Genomic DNA, 17,360 nt, shown 5'->3' with positions numbered 1-17,360 from the left:
AAATTATGAAAATGGAAAACATGGCTGAAAAAGACCTTCCTTGCACATCTAGCCCATGTAATGGCTGGAACAGGTCCCCAGAGCAGCCCCTGACAGCTGCTGAGGGGAGCAACTCTTTCTTTCCCCTCTGCTGTGGTCCATGTTACTGAGCAGGTTTTCACGAGCTTTGAAGTGGGTGGTTTTACTTGACTTGAGGAGTTGCCTGTCCTGTGTGCAGTCCTTCCCCAATGCATGAAAGTATGGGCAGGCTAACTAGATTAACTACAGCAGGAAGAGCTTCCTTCTTAAAAGAAAGCTATTGTTAGAGCATCACTTATCATAAATCTATAGCACTTCTAATCCTGCCCTCCTCCCATTTCCGCTCTTCCATCTGCCTGCTGGTTTACAGTTTGCAGGGTTTGCTCTGAGTTTCTGGGGGCTGTCCTGCAGCCTTTCCCCTGTGATCTCTTGCTCTCAGATGGGCAGTTTTCAGCATCAAAAGGATCCCTCCAAAACAACCTCTTTAATGAAAATATATCTGCATTCTTTCTTGGTGGTAGAAAGATGATATGCTGCTTTCCCGATCAAGTTGCACCCACTGCCTCAAAATGAAGGATTTGCAAGGAAAGCTGAGAACTGCAAGAACTGGATCATATATATTTCATGTTGCTAGTGGCTTGTTAGGGGCTGAACTCCCTTTTATTTGCTCTTCTACCTCTTCCCTATGCTGCACCTGAGAGCGTGCCAGAATTCAAGGTGCTCCGATTTCTTTCAGGCTGGGGGGATCAGTATCTTCTTTCTGCCATGATTCTGCTTAATAGAGCTGAAGACCATTAGTGTAGACTTTGCCCTTGCTTCACAAATAGACTTTGAGTGTCTCCAGGTACTTGGATAAGCTTTGCCTGTTCATGTTCAGTCCCAGTGAGGATTTGAGACAGCCACTGGCAGATAGCAAAGCAGATCAGAGGATTTTTCCCCCCCAACATGTAGCATTCAGTAGCTCAAGTGTAAAGCTGCTCACTAAGACAAAACTTTGGTGGCCCCTTAGCCTTGGCCCTGGGGGATGTGCCTGAGGATGGGAAGCCTGGATAGTGCTTAGTTCAAGCAAACACATGGAGCTTTTTCCAGGGAGAAGGGATTTCAGAGCAGGATTTTCTCAGTTCAGCCTTCAGTCAGCATGCTCCTGATTTCTGACACCTAAATGGCAGGTCCTGCTGGGTGTCTTTAAAAAAAACATTTGTAATAAGCTTTTATTGTTCATTCAATTGTTTCCTTGTTCCAGGATGTTCCTAAATGTCTTGAGTGGCTGTTTATGTTCCTGCTGCAATTGCATTCAAGGCCAGCTTTCTGCTGCTGGCCCCTTGCTGTGCATGTGTGGAGAGCAAAGTGCTCAGCTCTCCTCACATATGCTGATGCATTTGGACCACACATCTGCCTTGCCTGGGTTTGCATGCTTAAATACCATTGCTCTCCTGCAGGTTCCAGTAGCCTGATTGCTGGTGTTTCCACCTTTGCACAGCACTTGGGATCCAGGGGATCTCTGGATTAAGAAAGCAGTTACACCCAGGTGCTGGAATACAGGATCTGGTCTGCAGCTGGGTTGTGGGTAGGTTTAGCCCGACTCCACCAATGTCTCAACCACGTGCTGCCTCCAGTGTTCCGTGGTATGTCCTTCTGCCCTGGCCTCTCTCAGCATTGCCACTGGCCCCTGCTGTGGCTTTCAGTCCCAAAAGCAGAGCAGAACAGTCAGTAAACCTGCCTGGTGAGCATCAGTGAAGTTGTACTGTTCTTACTGTTCTTCACAAGCCTTCTGGGGAGACCTGGAAAGGTGCTTTGTGTTTTGTATACTCCTATCTTATGTAAACAGCTCTTGTCAGGAGAGCAAACAGGGCTCTTGCTTTGCCAGGCAGCGTGCTGGGCCCTGAGCAGGTGTCTGTGTGAGGCTGCCACCACGGTGAGCTCTCAAAGGTGCCTCTTGGCTCTTGGGTTTACACAACCCTAAGGTTATTTCAGGGTGCTTTGCTTTGCATCCACCAGGTTGTCGCATTTCTCTCTGGCAGTGGTCAGATTTGCTGATAGTTCGTATTTTAGCTGGGAAAAATGCCCCTTGTTGGGATTCTGGTATGTCTGTATACAGAAAAAAATGTTGAGTGGGTGGGAATAGCTTCCAGCAAAGTTGTATCAGTTTCTTGGAGCTCTTTTGTTTGGTAGGAATTCCTTTCTTTTCTCTCCCCCTTCGCATCGCCCTGACAGCCCACCTCTTTTCTTCAAGGGCTTGCTGAGGTATAATTCACAATTGAGTGATTGAAGTGAAATATGCACAGCTGCAAATACATTTTTAAAATAATGCTTCATCGTTAAAGCATCTCTCTGGCCAGGTTGGCAGCTTCAGTGGCCATCAGAGTGCAGTAACAGAAAGGATTTTGTTGAAAACACTTGACTTTGATTTTTACCATGAGCTGAGAATGTGTTGACCACTTGCTACTTTTGAGTGCAGATAGGAAGTATCTGGAGCAGGGGAGATCTATGCTGGGGAAGTATGTTAGATGTGTCCCTGAGAAAAGGGGATGTAGCTGAGTTTTCCTTTGCTCTCCCCACACTGTATTGTGGAAATCATATGACAGCTGGGGTATGATAAAAGACAAAAGTTAGAAAAACGCTACATGCTGCAGCTTTCCTCTGCTGTCCCATTGAATGGAGAATTTTTGCAGCTCTCTTTCCCTCTTTGGATCCATCAGATGCTTTTGTGATTCCTTGCTTTTCCTGGAGTGTGACAAAGCCCAGGGAGTGGGACTGCAGGCACGCAGTATCCTGTTATAGTCACAATGGCCCAGTGCTGCCAGGATTTGTGTGGGGCTGCCTGAATCTCAAACATAGCAAAATCCAACATCTGTTTATCAATAAAGTGAAAGGATTTATCAGTATCTAGGACAGCTCAGATGGCTTGAATCAGTTTAGTGGCAGAATTCAGTGTAGTTTAATGTAAACAATTCTCTAATATCTGGAAATTCAACATTTTGTCTTGTTTCTTGCAGTTCCTGACCCTTGAACAGTGAATTGAGGCTCCTCTAGCTTTTTCTTCTCTGTTCTCTGTCCTCTGCCAGCAGACTGCTGCTGCTCCTGCTAAGTCTCCTGGGCCTATCTTGGTTCCAAAATTATCACCACATTTTCCAAGCTATTGCATGAGTAACTTTGGGCTTTTCTCCTGCAAGTGAATTCACTCTCCATCAGCTCTCCAAGAGGACCTGCTCTGAGTGGAAGCTAATCTGTGTTTGAGGTGGTACATCTGCAAACAGAGGACCCCACTGAGGATCAGTCATGGGGAGCCATCTGTGTCTGCAGTGTTCTTCTGATTCAGGTGTGAAAACAGAATGGCTTGGTAATTTGTAATTAGATGAACATTTATGTGTGATTACTCAACGAATGATACACATAACACCATGTCTTAGTGAAAGGTCATACCACTACTACTGCTTCAGTTCCAGTGTTTCCCTTCAGCCAGTATCAAGGTGCTTCCTGAGAGCAGACCTCTGCTTCACAGGTGAAATGAAGGCTCAAAATAAACACCCTGGAAGTGGTAGAAGGTCTACACTGGTGCTTTAGAGAGGCTGGGCTCACCAGGATTGTGCTGGAAACATACAATGCACGTAAATACATTTATATTGTATGATTAGCCATAGATCCTGATGCAAAGGTTGATGTGCTTGGTATTACCTGTAGTCACATGGTGAAAATCAGATGTTGAGTGGTCCTCTGAGTGAGGACAGCATAAAATCAAGATAAATCCCATCCTGATGTTGTGGTCCTTGGCCTTGTCTCATCCCCACTGATGATCCTCAGCTGTTTCTGTGATGGAAATGCTCTCTGACAGCCTAAGTGTGCCTAGTTCTAGATGTGCCATGCCTCATCCATGAGCACTGACCACAAAATGATGCTGATCTCTATTCCTCGCTCTTAGCATCACTGTCATGTCAGCATTAGCTGATTGCATCAGCAAAGGCATTAGAGGAGAAGGTTGTCAGGGGGCTGGGACTGCTCAGACTGTGGAGTTTGGTCTCCATGAATGATCTGATGGTGTGATCTTGTTCACAAATGGAGTAGCTATCTCTTTCCCACATAGGCTTCTTGGTAATCTCTCCCTGCAGTGAACCTTAATATCCTGCTGGAGAAGAGCAGCCTCTCATTCAAACTTCAAACTCAGCTTGTTCATGCCTCATTTACCTCAGTCTGCTTATTTTGTAGAGCATCTACAGTTTATCTTGATAAATCCAGTTTCAGTGAGAACTCACAGGCCTGATGAAAGGTTCTGGGGACTGAATGGATTATGATTGTTATAAATTGCTTTTTGTTTTGCCTGTATTCAACATTTAAAAAATCCTACAGGAGTCTGGAACAAGTTCTGAGCATCTTGGAGCACCCTGTGTCTTTCAATGCCCACTGTTTTTCTGGCTTACACAGGTCGCACTGATGTTTTAATAAATATTCTTGGCAGATTGAACTAGCAAGTTCAGGCACTTGGTTTGCTTTGCTGCTCCCTTATTGCTTTCAGGAATGAAATATCACCAGCAATAGTGCTGAAGAACTGTAATCTCTAAATAATATTGAATCTCTGCTTGCCAGCTCAACTTCCCATGGCTGCTGAAGAGGTTTAGAGTATTAAGGAAATGCAAATGTTTTTCTGGAGCAAACCACTGTATTCTGCCTGCCACTGCATTCTTTCCCTGATAAACTTAAAGGTGATGTTAGCTTTCAGAAAAGAGTGGAAACAAAGTCTGAGTTGCCAGGTTTTCTCCCTTTTTCATGAGAAACACAGAGAAATCTCAGTCATGAGGGGTTTCTACAGAGAAGAAAACAAACAGAAAACCTTGTTCTGAGTTATTTCCAAACAAGTGCTTTGTTTTTCAGTAGTGATTCTTTAAACTAGAGCACACAGGGTATATTTAGATGTAAAGAGATGTACTGTGGGGGAAGGCATTTTTCAGGTTTTGTTGAGAGACATTTTGAGATCACCTGGAGACTGCTCTTACTAAGATGGAATCAGAGGGGGGCTAAAAATTAGAACTATTTGCAAACCAGCTGGAATGCATGTCCTGGCTGTCCCCCAGGCCGTAAGGTTGGCTGGGTGTTGCAGGTGCCTCCTCTCTCAGGGCATGGGAAGGGTGTTTCTTGCAGTCTTTGCCAGTACAAAATCTGCTGCTGCTTCAGTGTAAGGTCACCCCCATGGGTCAGCTTTAAAGCCTACAAGAGATTCCAGTTTCTGTTCATTTGTGCACTTTTGGTGGGTTCTGCAGTTTTCAGGGCTGTATTTGGAGAGCTCGTGTTGTGCTTGGCAGCAGGCTGGGCACTGCACCCTCTGTGAGCCTTTTCAGTCCAGTTCAGCTGGTTTTGGAAGTTAAAATCCTGCTTCTGGTTACTGCTGAAGTTCCATGCCTGGCAGCAGTGCTGGTAGTTTCACTGTAGCCATCTCATTCTTGCATCAGCTGGGGTAATGTGTTCAGCTGTTTGGCTTTTAGACTCTTGCTAGATCCCTTATTTCTGTTCTCTGGTGATTTCCTTCCCAGCTTATCTGTGCTCTTCTGAGCAGACAGTGTGCAAATGAGCAAGTGCTGCCCAGAATATTTGATGGAAAAAATGCAAGGGATATGTGCTGGAGCACAATGTAGCTTCCATCAGAGGCATTTCCTTGCAAGGAGTGCTGAATGCTTTGGCGTTTTCAGACCTTTTTTGACCACTGTTAATATTGGAAAGCTCCTCTCAGTTTGCCCCTTCTTTTCTGGGGAGACAAATCTGCAAGGGACAGTACCTTTCAGCTGCTCTACCCTCAGTGTTTTGTTCCAGTTTGAGGCTGTTCAGCAGTGTTTCCAGCAAGTTTAATGCTGAATGCCCCAGCTTTAGTGGCAGGATTTAGAGCTCTTTGTGAATTATATTTAGTGCTGATGGAGGCTGCTTTGTCAGCTGTGTGTCGTTGCCATGTAAAAACCAGCACTGTTCAAATAAACGCTTCTGGGAAAGAACCACCTTTCTTTTCTAACTGTTTTAATGTGTTTGATTTGGGAACATCCTTTGAGCTGTGGCCGGAGAACAAATGGGTTGCCAGTGTTGCAGTCCCAGGGTGAAAGCACCTGTGCACAGGTGAGGCAGAGCCGTGGGGCTCAGAGGTCAGAGTGCACAGCTGAGGTGCTGTGAGCATTGCACAGGGTGTTTGGCACAGCTGTAGCAATTTTAGAAATTGCTCTTGTGGAGCTGGTGTTTCTCCTAACCTTCCTTCTTGACCTGCTGTTGAATACATTGGGGTTTAGAGTTTCAGTTCTCCTGCCTCCTTCCCTGTAGTTCAAGTTGTTAGTTCTGTATTTTTGCACACTGGAGAGAAATCATATTTTGAGGTGCTGAATAGTTCTCCTGTATTTTAGGCACAATGGGAATTGTGCAAAACAATTAAGTTTCAAACTTTGGTAACTAATTTTGATATTTCTTTGATTGTCAGACCATTCATCTCTGGAGTCAGGGGAGAAGGGAGGCAGCATTAAACATGGGGCAATTGAAGGAATAGTGCAGACCATTGGCTCTGAGAGGTGTTGGGGTGGCTGGCTGCACATGCCTGTCTGGAAGAAGGCCAGAATGGCAGGCTTGGACTGCAGTGGGAATGGCATTGGGGTCTGTGAAGTGTTCTCCTAGCCTGAAAGCAAGCCTGCCAGCAACATGCTTTGCATATTTGATTGCTGTGCTGGCTAATATCAAACGTACCATCAAAGTTCACAATGGTTTTCACTGCTGCTAGCTGCCCTGCCTTTACTCTTACAGGACACTGAGTTCTCAGTAAAGAAGCAAACAGCATTTTGGGGTCTAAATTATGGCTGGGTGGCCCTCCCAGCTTGTATATGTTGAGCCACAAGGCAAAGTTCACAAACAAAAGCCTCTTCACTGGTACTTGATACAGCTGGTTTAAATCGAACTTACAGAAAGGGCTTAGGAATGGTCCACCTGCCCTGGCTTTGCTGCCTTGGGTCCAGATGGGTCAGCAAAGGAAAAATCAAGTCCAAAACCAACCATAAAACCCATCCCCAAAATTCATTAAAAAAAAAAAAACAAACTCCTACACCAGTTTTCCGACTGTCTGTTTATTTGAAACGGTGTAATGTGGCTGTCTTCCAAAGAAGCACCGAGTCTTAAGAATTACATGACATCAGGATCTTGGCTTTGAGTGGGAGGGCCATGTGCCTGACTTGCTAGTGAGCTTGGAATTGTTCTTGGATGGCTGAGTGAGAAGTAATTTGATGTGACCCATGGTGTGAGCCAGTCTGGTCTCTGGGGTGACAGGTTGTTCAGCTCGCCTCTGTGTCAGGTGATGTTGTGGGAGCTATTTGAAGTGGAGAGAAATCAGGCAGAGAGATGGCACACTGTTCATGCCCTGAGAGCAAGTTCAGCTTTGGCTACACCAAGAAGCCATCTGTTTTTCCTTGACTGCTTTCCAGTGATGTTGTGGGAGCTATTCGAAGTACAGAGAAATCAGGCAGAGAGATGGCACACTGTTCATGCCCTGAGAGCAAGTTCAGCTTTGGCTACACCAAGAAGCCATCTGTTTTTCCTTGACTGCTTTCCTAGCTGGAGGCTTCCTAGTCCTACTTTCTTCTGCTGAAGAGAGCACAGTGACGGATAACCCGAGCAGAACTGAGCCTTCTTTACAAGCTCTTCTGACATGAGCCTGAAGTCCAGGCTCCTCTTGGAGCTTTTTCCTCTTGATGGCTGATTCACAGACAAAGGGGAAGATCAGAGTGTTTGAGGCAGAGTCCTTTTTTTCTAAGGATTTGTAGGCCCTGGGGACAGTGTGCCATGACTGGGACTGTGCTGTCTCCCCAGGGTACCAGGTGGGGAACAGGAGTGTGCAGAGCACAGTGGGCCCTTGCCGTGGGCTGTTCAGAGCAAAAGCAGAATGACACCAGGCATTTTGAAAACAGAGTGCAAGAGTACTTGGAGACTTGTGCTTCCTGCTGTCAAGAGGAAAATACTAAATACTAAAGGAGACCGGCTGATGCAGGGCTTCCCTCTGACTCGGCCTGCGGAGGGGAGCTGCTGGGGCAGCGGCTGCTCGGAGAGCTCTTGCCGCAGCGCTGAGGGAGGCTTTGCCCTCAGGCGGCTCCGGAGGGATGGAGCAGCCACGAGCCGGCTGTCGGAGGAGCCTCTCTGTCGCACGGCTGCGGGGAAGTCGGTGCCGTGCGGCTGTGACAGCCCCAGTTGCTGTGGAGATGTTCCAGCTCCCGGCCGCTGCTGCTGCTGTGTTTGGGGATGCTGGGCTGGGGGTGGGTAGGGGAGGACAGTGAGGGTTATCTGGGCAAGGCAGGTGCTGGAGAAAACCTGCGCCTTGAGGCACTTACTTTAACCCTTTCATCTGCTGACAGTGCCTCTAACAGGACTGGCTGCCACAGGGTGTCCCTTGGGTGTGTGCTGGAAGGCTGGGTGCTGGCTTTGTTCTTGCAGCGGCTGCAGCACTGGCAGCTTGGGAAGGGGATGCTGCTGCAGGCCGGGGCAGATGTGCTGCTGCAGCAAACCTGGGCAGATGTGCTGCTGCTGCTGCAGCAAACCCGGGCAGATGTGCTGCTCCACGCCCTGAGGTGCACTGGACACACCGGGAAGCCTTTAGCTCCGCTGGTCCTTCTCAGCTGCTGGCGACTTCATGTGGCTCCTGCTAGTCCTGGAGGGCTCAGGGGCGGGTGGGAAGGGCTGGGGGCAGGCAGGGAGTGCTCTGTAGTATGCCTGGCATAGGCAGTCCCGGTGGTCAGCCTGCTGTGTGACAGGCACTGCTGTCTGGGGCAGGTTGCATAAGGAAGGCACGCAAGTGTGAGCCAGGGAGCAGAGGGCTGCTGGGTTTATTCCGGCTGCCAAGGTCTCTCCTCTTCATTCCCCACCCCCTGATTTGTTTTTTTCAGTCTCCTTTCAGTCTAGGGTGTGATTAATTTGCTCATTTGTGTATCTGTTTCCTTGCCAATGTGTGAGGCGTGTGGTGGGAGCTGCCCTCCGCCCTGGCTGGCTCACGTAAACTTTGTGAGTTGTGTCTTTGCTTTGTTGCCGACTAGCTGAGAAATGAAGCCCTAGCTACAGAAATGGCTTGTCCAGCCCGCATCCTAAAGGCTCCCCCTCCCTGACAGTGGTGTTTTGGCAGAGCTCAGTAGGTGCTCAAATGGGAGATTGGCATCTCTGGACTCTGCTGCAGTCCATGGGTGTCTCCTGCAAGCTTGTGACACCCACAGCTGCAGGACAGACAGACCAAGTCTTTGGTCTGATGGATGTGGCTGCGCCTGGTCTGCCTCCATCTCCTTCCTCGGTGGTGCCTCTGGCTGCTCCAGATGGCTTGTCCAGCCCGCATCCTAAAGGCTCCCCCTCCCTGACAGTGGTGTTTTGGCAGAGCTCAGTAGGTGCTCAAATGGGAGATTGGCATCTCTGGACTCTGCTGCAGTCCATGGGTGTCTCCTTCAAGCTTGTGACACCCACAGCTGCCACAAGCCTTTGGTCTGATGGATGTGGCTGCGCCTGGTCTGCCTCCATCTCCTTCCTCGGTGGTGCCTCTGGCTGCTCCAGTTACTACTGAATTAATACAATAAATACTAAATATGTTAGTGTCATCTGTAATATAGAAAATGTCATCCTGATGTCTGTCAAAGGAGCCTTAACTGTGAATCAGCTTTTCGTTACTTGCTGATTTTATTCTTCAAAGCTCATAAAGCATCTTCCTACTGCCCCAAAACTTTGAAAACATTGATCAAACCTAATTCACCAGTATCACTGATGCTCACTTTGGTATCATGATGCTGTGCAGTCCTGTTGTTCTAGATGCTGGGTTTGGAAGAGGCAAACAGGAGAGATGTATTTAACTACATTTGTGCCCGTGCCTGGCTTTGCAGGCAGCATGGTGTGAGCACGAAGGTGAGTTTGACTGACTCCTTTATACTCCATAGCCTGTCTGAGAAACAGACTTAATCCCTGTTTTGTCAGTGGTTGGGTTTTTTTCTTCCTTTAAATCACCCTATAGAGGGATTTGAAATCATCAAATTGAAGAGTAAGAAACCAATGTATAACAATGTGAGCAGGAACTGAGATCCAACTGATGCCAACAGATGTGTGAAGAGCTACCCCCGTATGTGTGAAGAGCTACCCCTGCTCTTGCTGAGATGATTTCCTAAAGGGAGAGAAAGCTGCTGTTTCTCAGTAGCACAGTTCAGAGCACATAGCTGGCAGTGAGCAGTTGGTGTCAGGCTGATTTCCTGCAGGTGTGACTTGGAACATGTCACGTCTTGGCCAGGTAGTCAGAACAGTTGTGTGTGACACAACTGCCACAAGAAATTCTGCCTGGCTCCCTGAAGAGTGTGTGGAGCTGTGGAGGTTTGGCTTTAACACCTGTATGTCTCACAAGCAGTGCTGTGTCTCAGCAGTGCCCTTTCCTTCCCAGATGACTGAAACACTAAGAAGTGAGACGTGCCAATGGAATATGTAAAGTCTGCTTTTTGAGTCAGGGTTATTTGGCTTGCAGGGACCCTGATCCCTTTGTGCCCTTGGTGAGTCACCTAGAGCCAGCCAGCAATGTCTTGACCTACTGGAGGAAGACATCTCTCAGCACTTTCCAATTGTTATATTGGATTAGAGTATCTAAGCTCATATGTGCTTTACTACTTGGTCATATTAACTTCAAGTAGCAAATGTGCCCATGTGGAGTTCTAGGATCTTGTAAAAATTCTGCAGATCTGCAAAATTTTAACACACCCACCCCCTTTTACTTGCTCAGTTTGGAGTAGGCATAATTTATTTGAAGTGAGCAGGACGGTATTTCAGCTATAAAAGGATAGTGTCTGGCTGTACATGTGTGTCCTTGTGAGGTCCTGGGTAGAACCTGTTGTGTGAAATAAGCTGCCATCCTCCTACCTGGCTGAACAAGACCTGCTTGCTCCAGCATTTCTGTAGATCTTAGTCTCTAGAATCTTAAGAGCTTAATTCTCTGTATGAATCCTGGGAAGAGGATTTCAAGATCCCTGAGAACAACCACAATGAAAATACTGGCTCTGCAATTGTTTCCTGGCTGCTTAAACCTTACTCAAATGAATCTATAGCCAGAACAGCTGATTAAAGATCAGCTTAGTGGGAAATGTGAATGAAGGACTATTAGGTTTCTTTGCAGGTTACTCAGGTTATGTTTCTGTCATGTCAGAAGCTGGGGTGCCTGACCTCTGCCTCCTCTTTTGATTTCACCTTGCCTGGGAGCTTCCCTGACAGTGGGACCAGGATTAGATCATGTTGAGGGAGCTGTCTCATTAAGCTTTGGAAAGTGAGGAAGCATCTTCCTGGGGCTTCTGCTGCTGCCCTTGACCAGAGCCCAAACCTGATGTGTCAGTGACATCAGAGGACAGTACTTCTGCCCTGCTTTCTCCCCTAGCTAGCTCCTAGGCCAATACAGAGCCCTGCCTTTGGCATGTAAGTGCAGCAACAGGTTTGTCCATGTGCTGCTCTTTTCTTCCTGAGAAGCTGCTGGTGCAGCTGGCTCTTGGTGTGCTGCAGACATCCATACCTTCCTGAAGCAGCTGTCTCCCCAAAATGCTGGGCAGGGCTCTGGCTCGGTCCCCTCCTGCACAGACACCCCCATACCTATGTGCAGAATGGCTCTGTTTGTCTGGGCAAGCGTGTGTAGGTGGGTGTCTCCCTCCAGTTCTCCTTCCAGTGGCTCCTGGTTTATTTTGGGACTGATGTGGATGTAAGGTGTCAGCATGGACATTGAAAGCACCGGGCTAGGAGGCTGCTTGCTGTCCTGAAATGCTGAAATAACTTGGATGAGGTGAAACTGTCCAGTGGCCAAATGGAAACCAATTCCTTCCTTAGAGCCATCGGCTGGTTGAGGTTTTCGGACCTCAGAGGAGGGTGCTCCTGGCATGAAACACTTTCTCTAGGAACAGTTCTTCACAGCTCTTAACCTGGACAAAGGGTGTCTGTGTACTACAGTCTTCCTGCCCCAGGTCCCATCTTGTACTTGGAGTTCCCTATAACTGTGGATGCATCCTGTTATTATTCTCTACTTCTGTGGGGTTTAATTAAAATGCAGGTCTTTAATTTTTAATTTTTCCTTCCTGTTGATTCGACTGTCTCTGCGTGAACGAGGTCTAGGTGCAATTACTGTGCTCCCTGTGGAGAAACAGACATTTAATTCAGCAAGGCAGACTTTTTCTTGGAGGGGGTTTATTTTCCTGATCTTCCTACTCAGAGGGATGCAAAAGCAAAACATCCAGTGAGTAAAGAATGCGACACTTTATTTGGTTATTCTGGACACGTTTGCTGCATCTCAGTTACCAAAATATTACATTCCTTGCAGAGAGCCTCCTTAAGTAAAGGGCTTGTGATGAAGCTACTCAGCACAACTTGCATTAGCAAGGTGAGTTGAAATCACTGAGTCAGGTTGAGGTTTCTCTTCAAAATTCTGTTCTTGCAGCAGTGATACTCTGTAAAAATACAGAGTTTTATTGTAGCATTAAGCTGTTTCCTGATTTGTTGATCTGAGAAGAGGACCAGGCAAGTACCTTGTGCCTGCTTGCTGTGGGGGCACATCTGTGACCAGAGGAGACAGAGGCTCCTGCTGCTGCTTGGGACCCAGCTGAGCTCCTGGCAGGGAGATCAACTATGAACCTTTAATAAAGGGTTGAAATACTGGCTCTCAGATTCCCATTGTCCTTATTTAAGTCTGCTTCAGCTAACTTAGTGCTTTTGCTAGCTGAACTCTCCTTGAGCAACTGTAGGTCACTGCTGAAACATGCAAAGACAGGATTTCTCTGCACCTCCTGAATTGCAGTCCCAAGCTTTCAAAATTCTTCAGGTTCTTTCAGCTCCAGACCTGAGGCATCCTCAGTTCCCCTTGTGTGTGCTAGTTTATTTTCTCCGTGTTCATAGAGATCGTATCTATATGTGTCAGACACTTCCAAATGTAGCCTTGTTCTTTCTCCATGTCTTCCCAGCTCCAGCCGTGTCTGTTCTGTTTTACATCCCAGTGTTTAACCTAACAGGCTTGTTGATAGAAGTGGCTTGTGAGGCTGAGCCCTGTTTTGACCCCTGAGGCTTGCTGGGAGTACAGTAAAACCTTGGTGAAAGATAAGTGCCCTGTTATCAGAGGCAGTTCTGGCACACGGATCCTTGCTGTACCTGTGAGTAGTTCGGGATCCTCATGCTGGTGGCAGGGACACACTTGGCATGTGCCTTTTCCTTGTGGTTTGAGTAAGGTATGGCCCCTTTCTGCACGTGTTCTGAAGATTGCTTTGATTTGTAAGCCGCCAACTTAGACTGAAATAGTGTGTTGAGGGTAAGAGTGATTTGATGGGATTTAAACTGATTTTTATCCATCCCCCACACACCCTGCCCCCCGCCGATGGAGAGGATAAACATTCCATTGTTTTTTGTGTGAAGTGCCTTTTAGTACCAGCAGCCCAGCAATGGGGGATGAAGAAAGCAGATGTGTCCCATGTCTTTTTAAACTGCTTTTGTTTTTCTGATCACTGTAAAGGAGGCTTTTAATTTTTTTATTTTTTTTCCCCAAGCAGCAAGTGCTCTACAGGGTTTGATCAAAGCTCATAAATGATGAATTGAAGGAATGCCCAGTGGAGAACAGAACGCCCTCCTTGTGCTCTGCTCTGTGTGCTGAGAACACCATTGTTTCTTCCCGTACCTTTTCCATCCCCGAGCTCGGGGCTGGAGAGAAAAGGCCTTTGTTCCTTGCCTGTCAGCTGAGACAATGCCAGTGTGTTGTCTTACCTCTGCTCTCAGCACCTGACTGGCCTGAGCTCTGTGGGTTTTGGCAGGCTGAGCACAATTGTCCTCCAGCTACAGCGTTACAAAGAAAACAAACAGCTTCACAGCCTCCTTCCTCCAGATCCTGGCCCACGTGTGTCTGTCTGTGCCTGCTGTTTCACTTGGGATGCAGAGGAAAAGCCAGCACCCTCTCCTGTTCTCCAGGATGAGAGATGATGCTTCACCTGACTCCCAGTGCACACAGAGGCAAGGGAGGGGACAGAGGCCCAGGCAGTCCTGGTTTTTCTACTTTTTTGTAACTTCTGCAGCATCTCTGGTTGTGCTGTCTTGTGATGCAAAGCTCTGCAAAGGAGACAGCTTGTAGTCCTCTGTTTCTCTTGGGTTTTGGGGACTTTAGCAGGAACAAGAGCTTTGCAAAGGAAGAGGGAGAACAGATGGCATGAACTGGGGTGGAGAAGAGGCTGGCAGGGACATGTTTGGTGCTGGAGTGCAGACCATTAGCCTGGCTCTTCCCTGCTGCTGGCCCTGTGTCAGACCAGAGTTCAGGCAGAGGCACGAGTGCTTCAGGATGAGACCAGCAGTACTTGCTTCAACGCTGTCTTGTGATGCAAAGCTCTGCAAAGGAGACAGCTTGTAGTCCTCTGTTTCTCTTGGGTTTTGGGGACTTTAGCAGGAACAAGAGCTTTGCAAAGGAAGAGGGAGAACAGATGGCATAAACTGGGGTGAAGAGGCTCGCAGGGACATGTGTGGGGAGGTGCTGGAGTGCAGACCATAAGCCTGGCTCTTCCCTGCTGCTGGCCCTGTGTCAGACCAGAGTTCAGGCAGAGGCACGAGTGCTTCAGGATGAGACCAGCAGTACTTGCTTCAACACCTGCCGCTACTCCTGCTGGGAAGAGCCTTTAGCTGCATCTCTCCTGCTGTTTTGCACCCAGGCTGATCCTGTCTACCCTCAGACATTGCAGCAAATCAGTGGAAAATGTGGCCGAGGTGCAAGTCAGCCTTGCAATGCTGCATTGTCAGGCACCTGGCACCAGTGTGAAATACTGTAGTTCAAGTGCAGGCTTCAGTCAGTGGCACTTGTGCCAAAATCCAGCATCAGCTCCTCTTTCATTCCCATCTACTGCTGGACTTCACCCCTCCATGAACAGCTCTGATGTTACACTTGATCTGGGAGGAAGAGCTCGGCAGTGGGTTTGAGCAGAGTAATGCTGATGCCTGCTAACATTCCGTGCCAGAGGCCGGAGATGCCCATGCCATGGAGTAAGGACCTGACACAAAGGCGGTGCTGGCTCCTGGCCAGCGTGACAGATGATGTCTAGTCACTGCAGCCCGCCCAGCAACTCTCCCTGGCCTCTGCTATCCTCAAACTGAGCTGTCTTGGCTTCAGGTTTATCTTTGCCTGAAGTTTGTTTATGGCTATGCCTTCTGAATTCCCCCAGCTGGTGGTAACTTCTGTGAAACTGTGGCAGCACCAATGTTCCCGTTACCCAGAGCCTGCAGTGGGCTGCAGAGGCCGAATTCCATCTGCTCCCAAGCTCCCTGTGCTGGGAGGCAGAAGTGCAAACAGCTTGAACCAGAACAATGTAGCATTGCCTGGGTGAAGAATGTGATTTACTTGCATATGTGTGGCATGTGCACACCAGGGCCAGAGGGCACCACTCGAGTCCTCTCCTTTCTCTTTCCTTTTTTTCTCCCTGCCTTTGCCTGAGCCACTTGCTAGCACTTTTGTTTGGGGGTGAGGAGAAGAATGTGTGGGTTGACAAGAAGAGGTGGGAGCGAGATCTTTGGGAGCAAGGAGTCTGAAACTGAAAAAGCCAACAATCTAAGAAAGCCTTGTAGAGAAGTTTAAAATTAGATTGACCCTATGCTTTCATATTGCTGGAATTTAATTCCTCTGACCCTGTAGCTTTTGGTCTGACTCAAAGCAAGGGTTCCCAGGCTGTGGTCAGTGGAGGCCAGTGCTGTCTGGGGCTCTCGTGTGGCCATGGGTCTGTATCAGAGACACATGCACCTCCTGTCCACCTCCTTGTATTTATGAAAGGTTGGAGAAGTTCAGTCTTGAGAAGCCAAGGAAGCCTCATATATTTCTGCTGTCTTTGTCTGTATCAGCATGGGGCTTGTGTCTGGAGCCTGTTCTCTCTCAAACTGGGATACTGCTGCGTATGAAAGCTGATCAGAGCTTTTCCTTTTGCACACGTGATTGTAACTGTTTCTCTTCTGTTCCCATTTGCAGGTTGTGCAGCTTGACATTAAAGAAACTGGTAGTCTTAAAGGAATTGGATAAGGAGCTTATTTCCGGGGTCATTGCTGTCAAAATGCAGGTAATTACTGCCCAGTTCTATGAATTGTGTTGTTTGACTAAGAACACTGGCACGTGCCCAAACTGAGCTTTACCCCCCACGTAAGGATCCACAGACTTCTTCAACTTCTGCAACTTCCACGTTGCATCCACAGACTTTTTCCCAAGTCCATCAGGGTGTTCTGGATCTGTGTAGTCACTTTTCTTACCCTTCTCCCACATTCCAAACTCATTTCACTGTTGTAAGTGAAGAATATTGTTCACCGATGGCTCAGCATAAGCTTATCTGCATGTAAAAATGCTCTTCACGGATCACATGTCCCCTTTTCTTCCTGAGCTAAATCCAAGCCTTCATCTCTGTTTACCAGTCTGGGGCTGAATATCTTGGTAACTGGGTCTCGGTTTGGGGGAGTCTGGGCCTTCCTCTGCTGCTGGGCAGCTCTGCTATAGATCTCATGTCCCCTTTTCTTCCTGAGCTGGCACTAAATCCAAGCCTTCATCTCTGTTTACCAGTCTGGGGCTGAATATCTTGGTAACTGGGTCTCGGTTTGGGGGAGTCTGGGCCTTCCTCTGCTGCTGGGCAGCTCTGCTATCAAGTCTGTAGCCAAGTTTGTCAGCGGGTTTGCAGGGTGCCTTACAGACTAATTGCTTTTCCTAAAATACAGTTGTCATCCTAGGTAAATAACCCACTTTAGAGCAGATGTTTGTGCCATTTAATTAGGTATCTCCATGTAGGTCACTCTGCCTGGAGGGGGGAAGGAAGGGGGCTCGGTGCCACCGTGCGTCACAGCATCGGCTGGGCTCACGTGCTCTCATCACTGCAAACCCTAAAGTGCTTAACCAGGAAAAGCCTAGCAGGCCTGTAAGTAGAACATTAACTGGGCTGAAAAGCTGCTGCTTTTCAAATGAGGAGCTAGGCAAACCCCTGCAGAGAGCTGGTTGTGTCAAAACACACAAATTCTAGTTTGAAAGGTGAAATCAGGAAGGAAAACCACATAGCTGAGGATTTAATTGGTATCTCTCATCTCTGAGTGGTCGAGCTGGGATAAAAATGTGCCCCTCTAAGTTGGAGGGGGTTTGTGCATCCACAGCAGAGGGCAGAAAGGCAGGAATTGCTTCACACACCTGCATTTGTGGAACCTCAGAAGAAGCACTGCTGCGGGTTTCCAGGCTGTCAGATACTGCTTATCAAGTCTGAAAGCTTTCCATATGTTTGTACTCCTCGATGATGAATGCATCACTGTAAGCACCTGAGGCTTGTCAGAGACTGATCTATGCCCAGAGAGTGCCAGACTAGGCTTGAAGAATTCAG

General features: G+C 47.8%; 1 protein-coding gene across 12 annotated transcripts in view; it reads left to right on the top strand.

Annotated features, from left to right (window-relative positions):
- PACS2 (phosphofurin acidic cluster sorting protein 2) overlaps window positions 1–17,360 on the top strand; it is a 73,008-nt gene that overhangs the window by 11,297 nt on the left and 44,351 nt on the right. For all 12 annotated transcript variants that reach the window (XM_039699242.1, XM_039699244.1, XM_039699238.1 and 9 more), the window contains exon 2: window positions 15,983–16,070. In XM_039699242.1, coding sequence (XP_039555176.1) covers window positions 15,983–16,070 — 88 coding nt within the window. The remainder of the gene's footprint in view (window positions 1–15,982; window positions 16,071–17,360) is intronic.

The sequence above is a fragment of the Passer montanus genome, unplaced genomic scaffold (assembly GCF_014805655.1).
Source record: "Passer montanus isolate IOZ18808 unplaced genomic scaffold, ASM1480565v1 scaffold131, whole genome shotgun sequence".
Lineage (NCBI taxonomy): Eukaryota > Metazoa > Chordata > Aves > Passeriformes > Passeridae > Passer > Passer montanus.
Note: the sequence above shows the minus strand (reverse complement) of the source record. Positions and strands in the feature narration are given on the sequence as shown.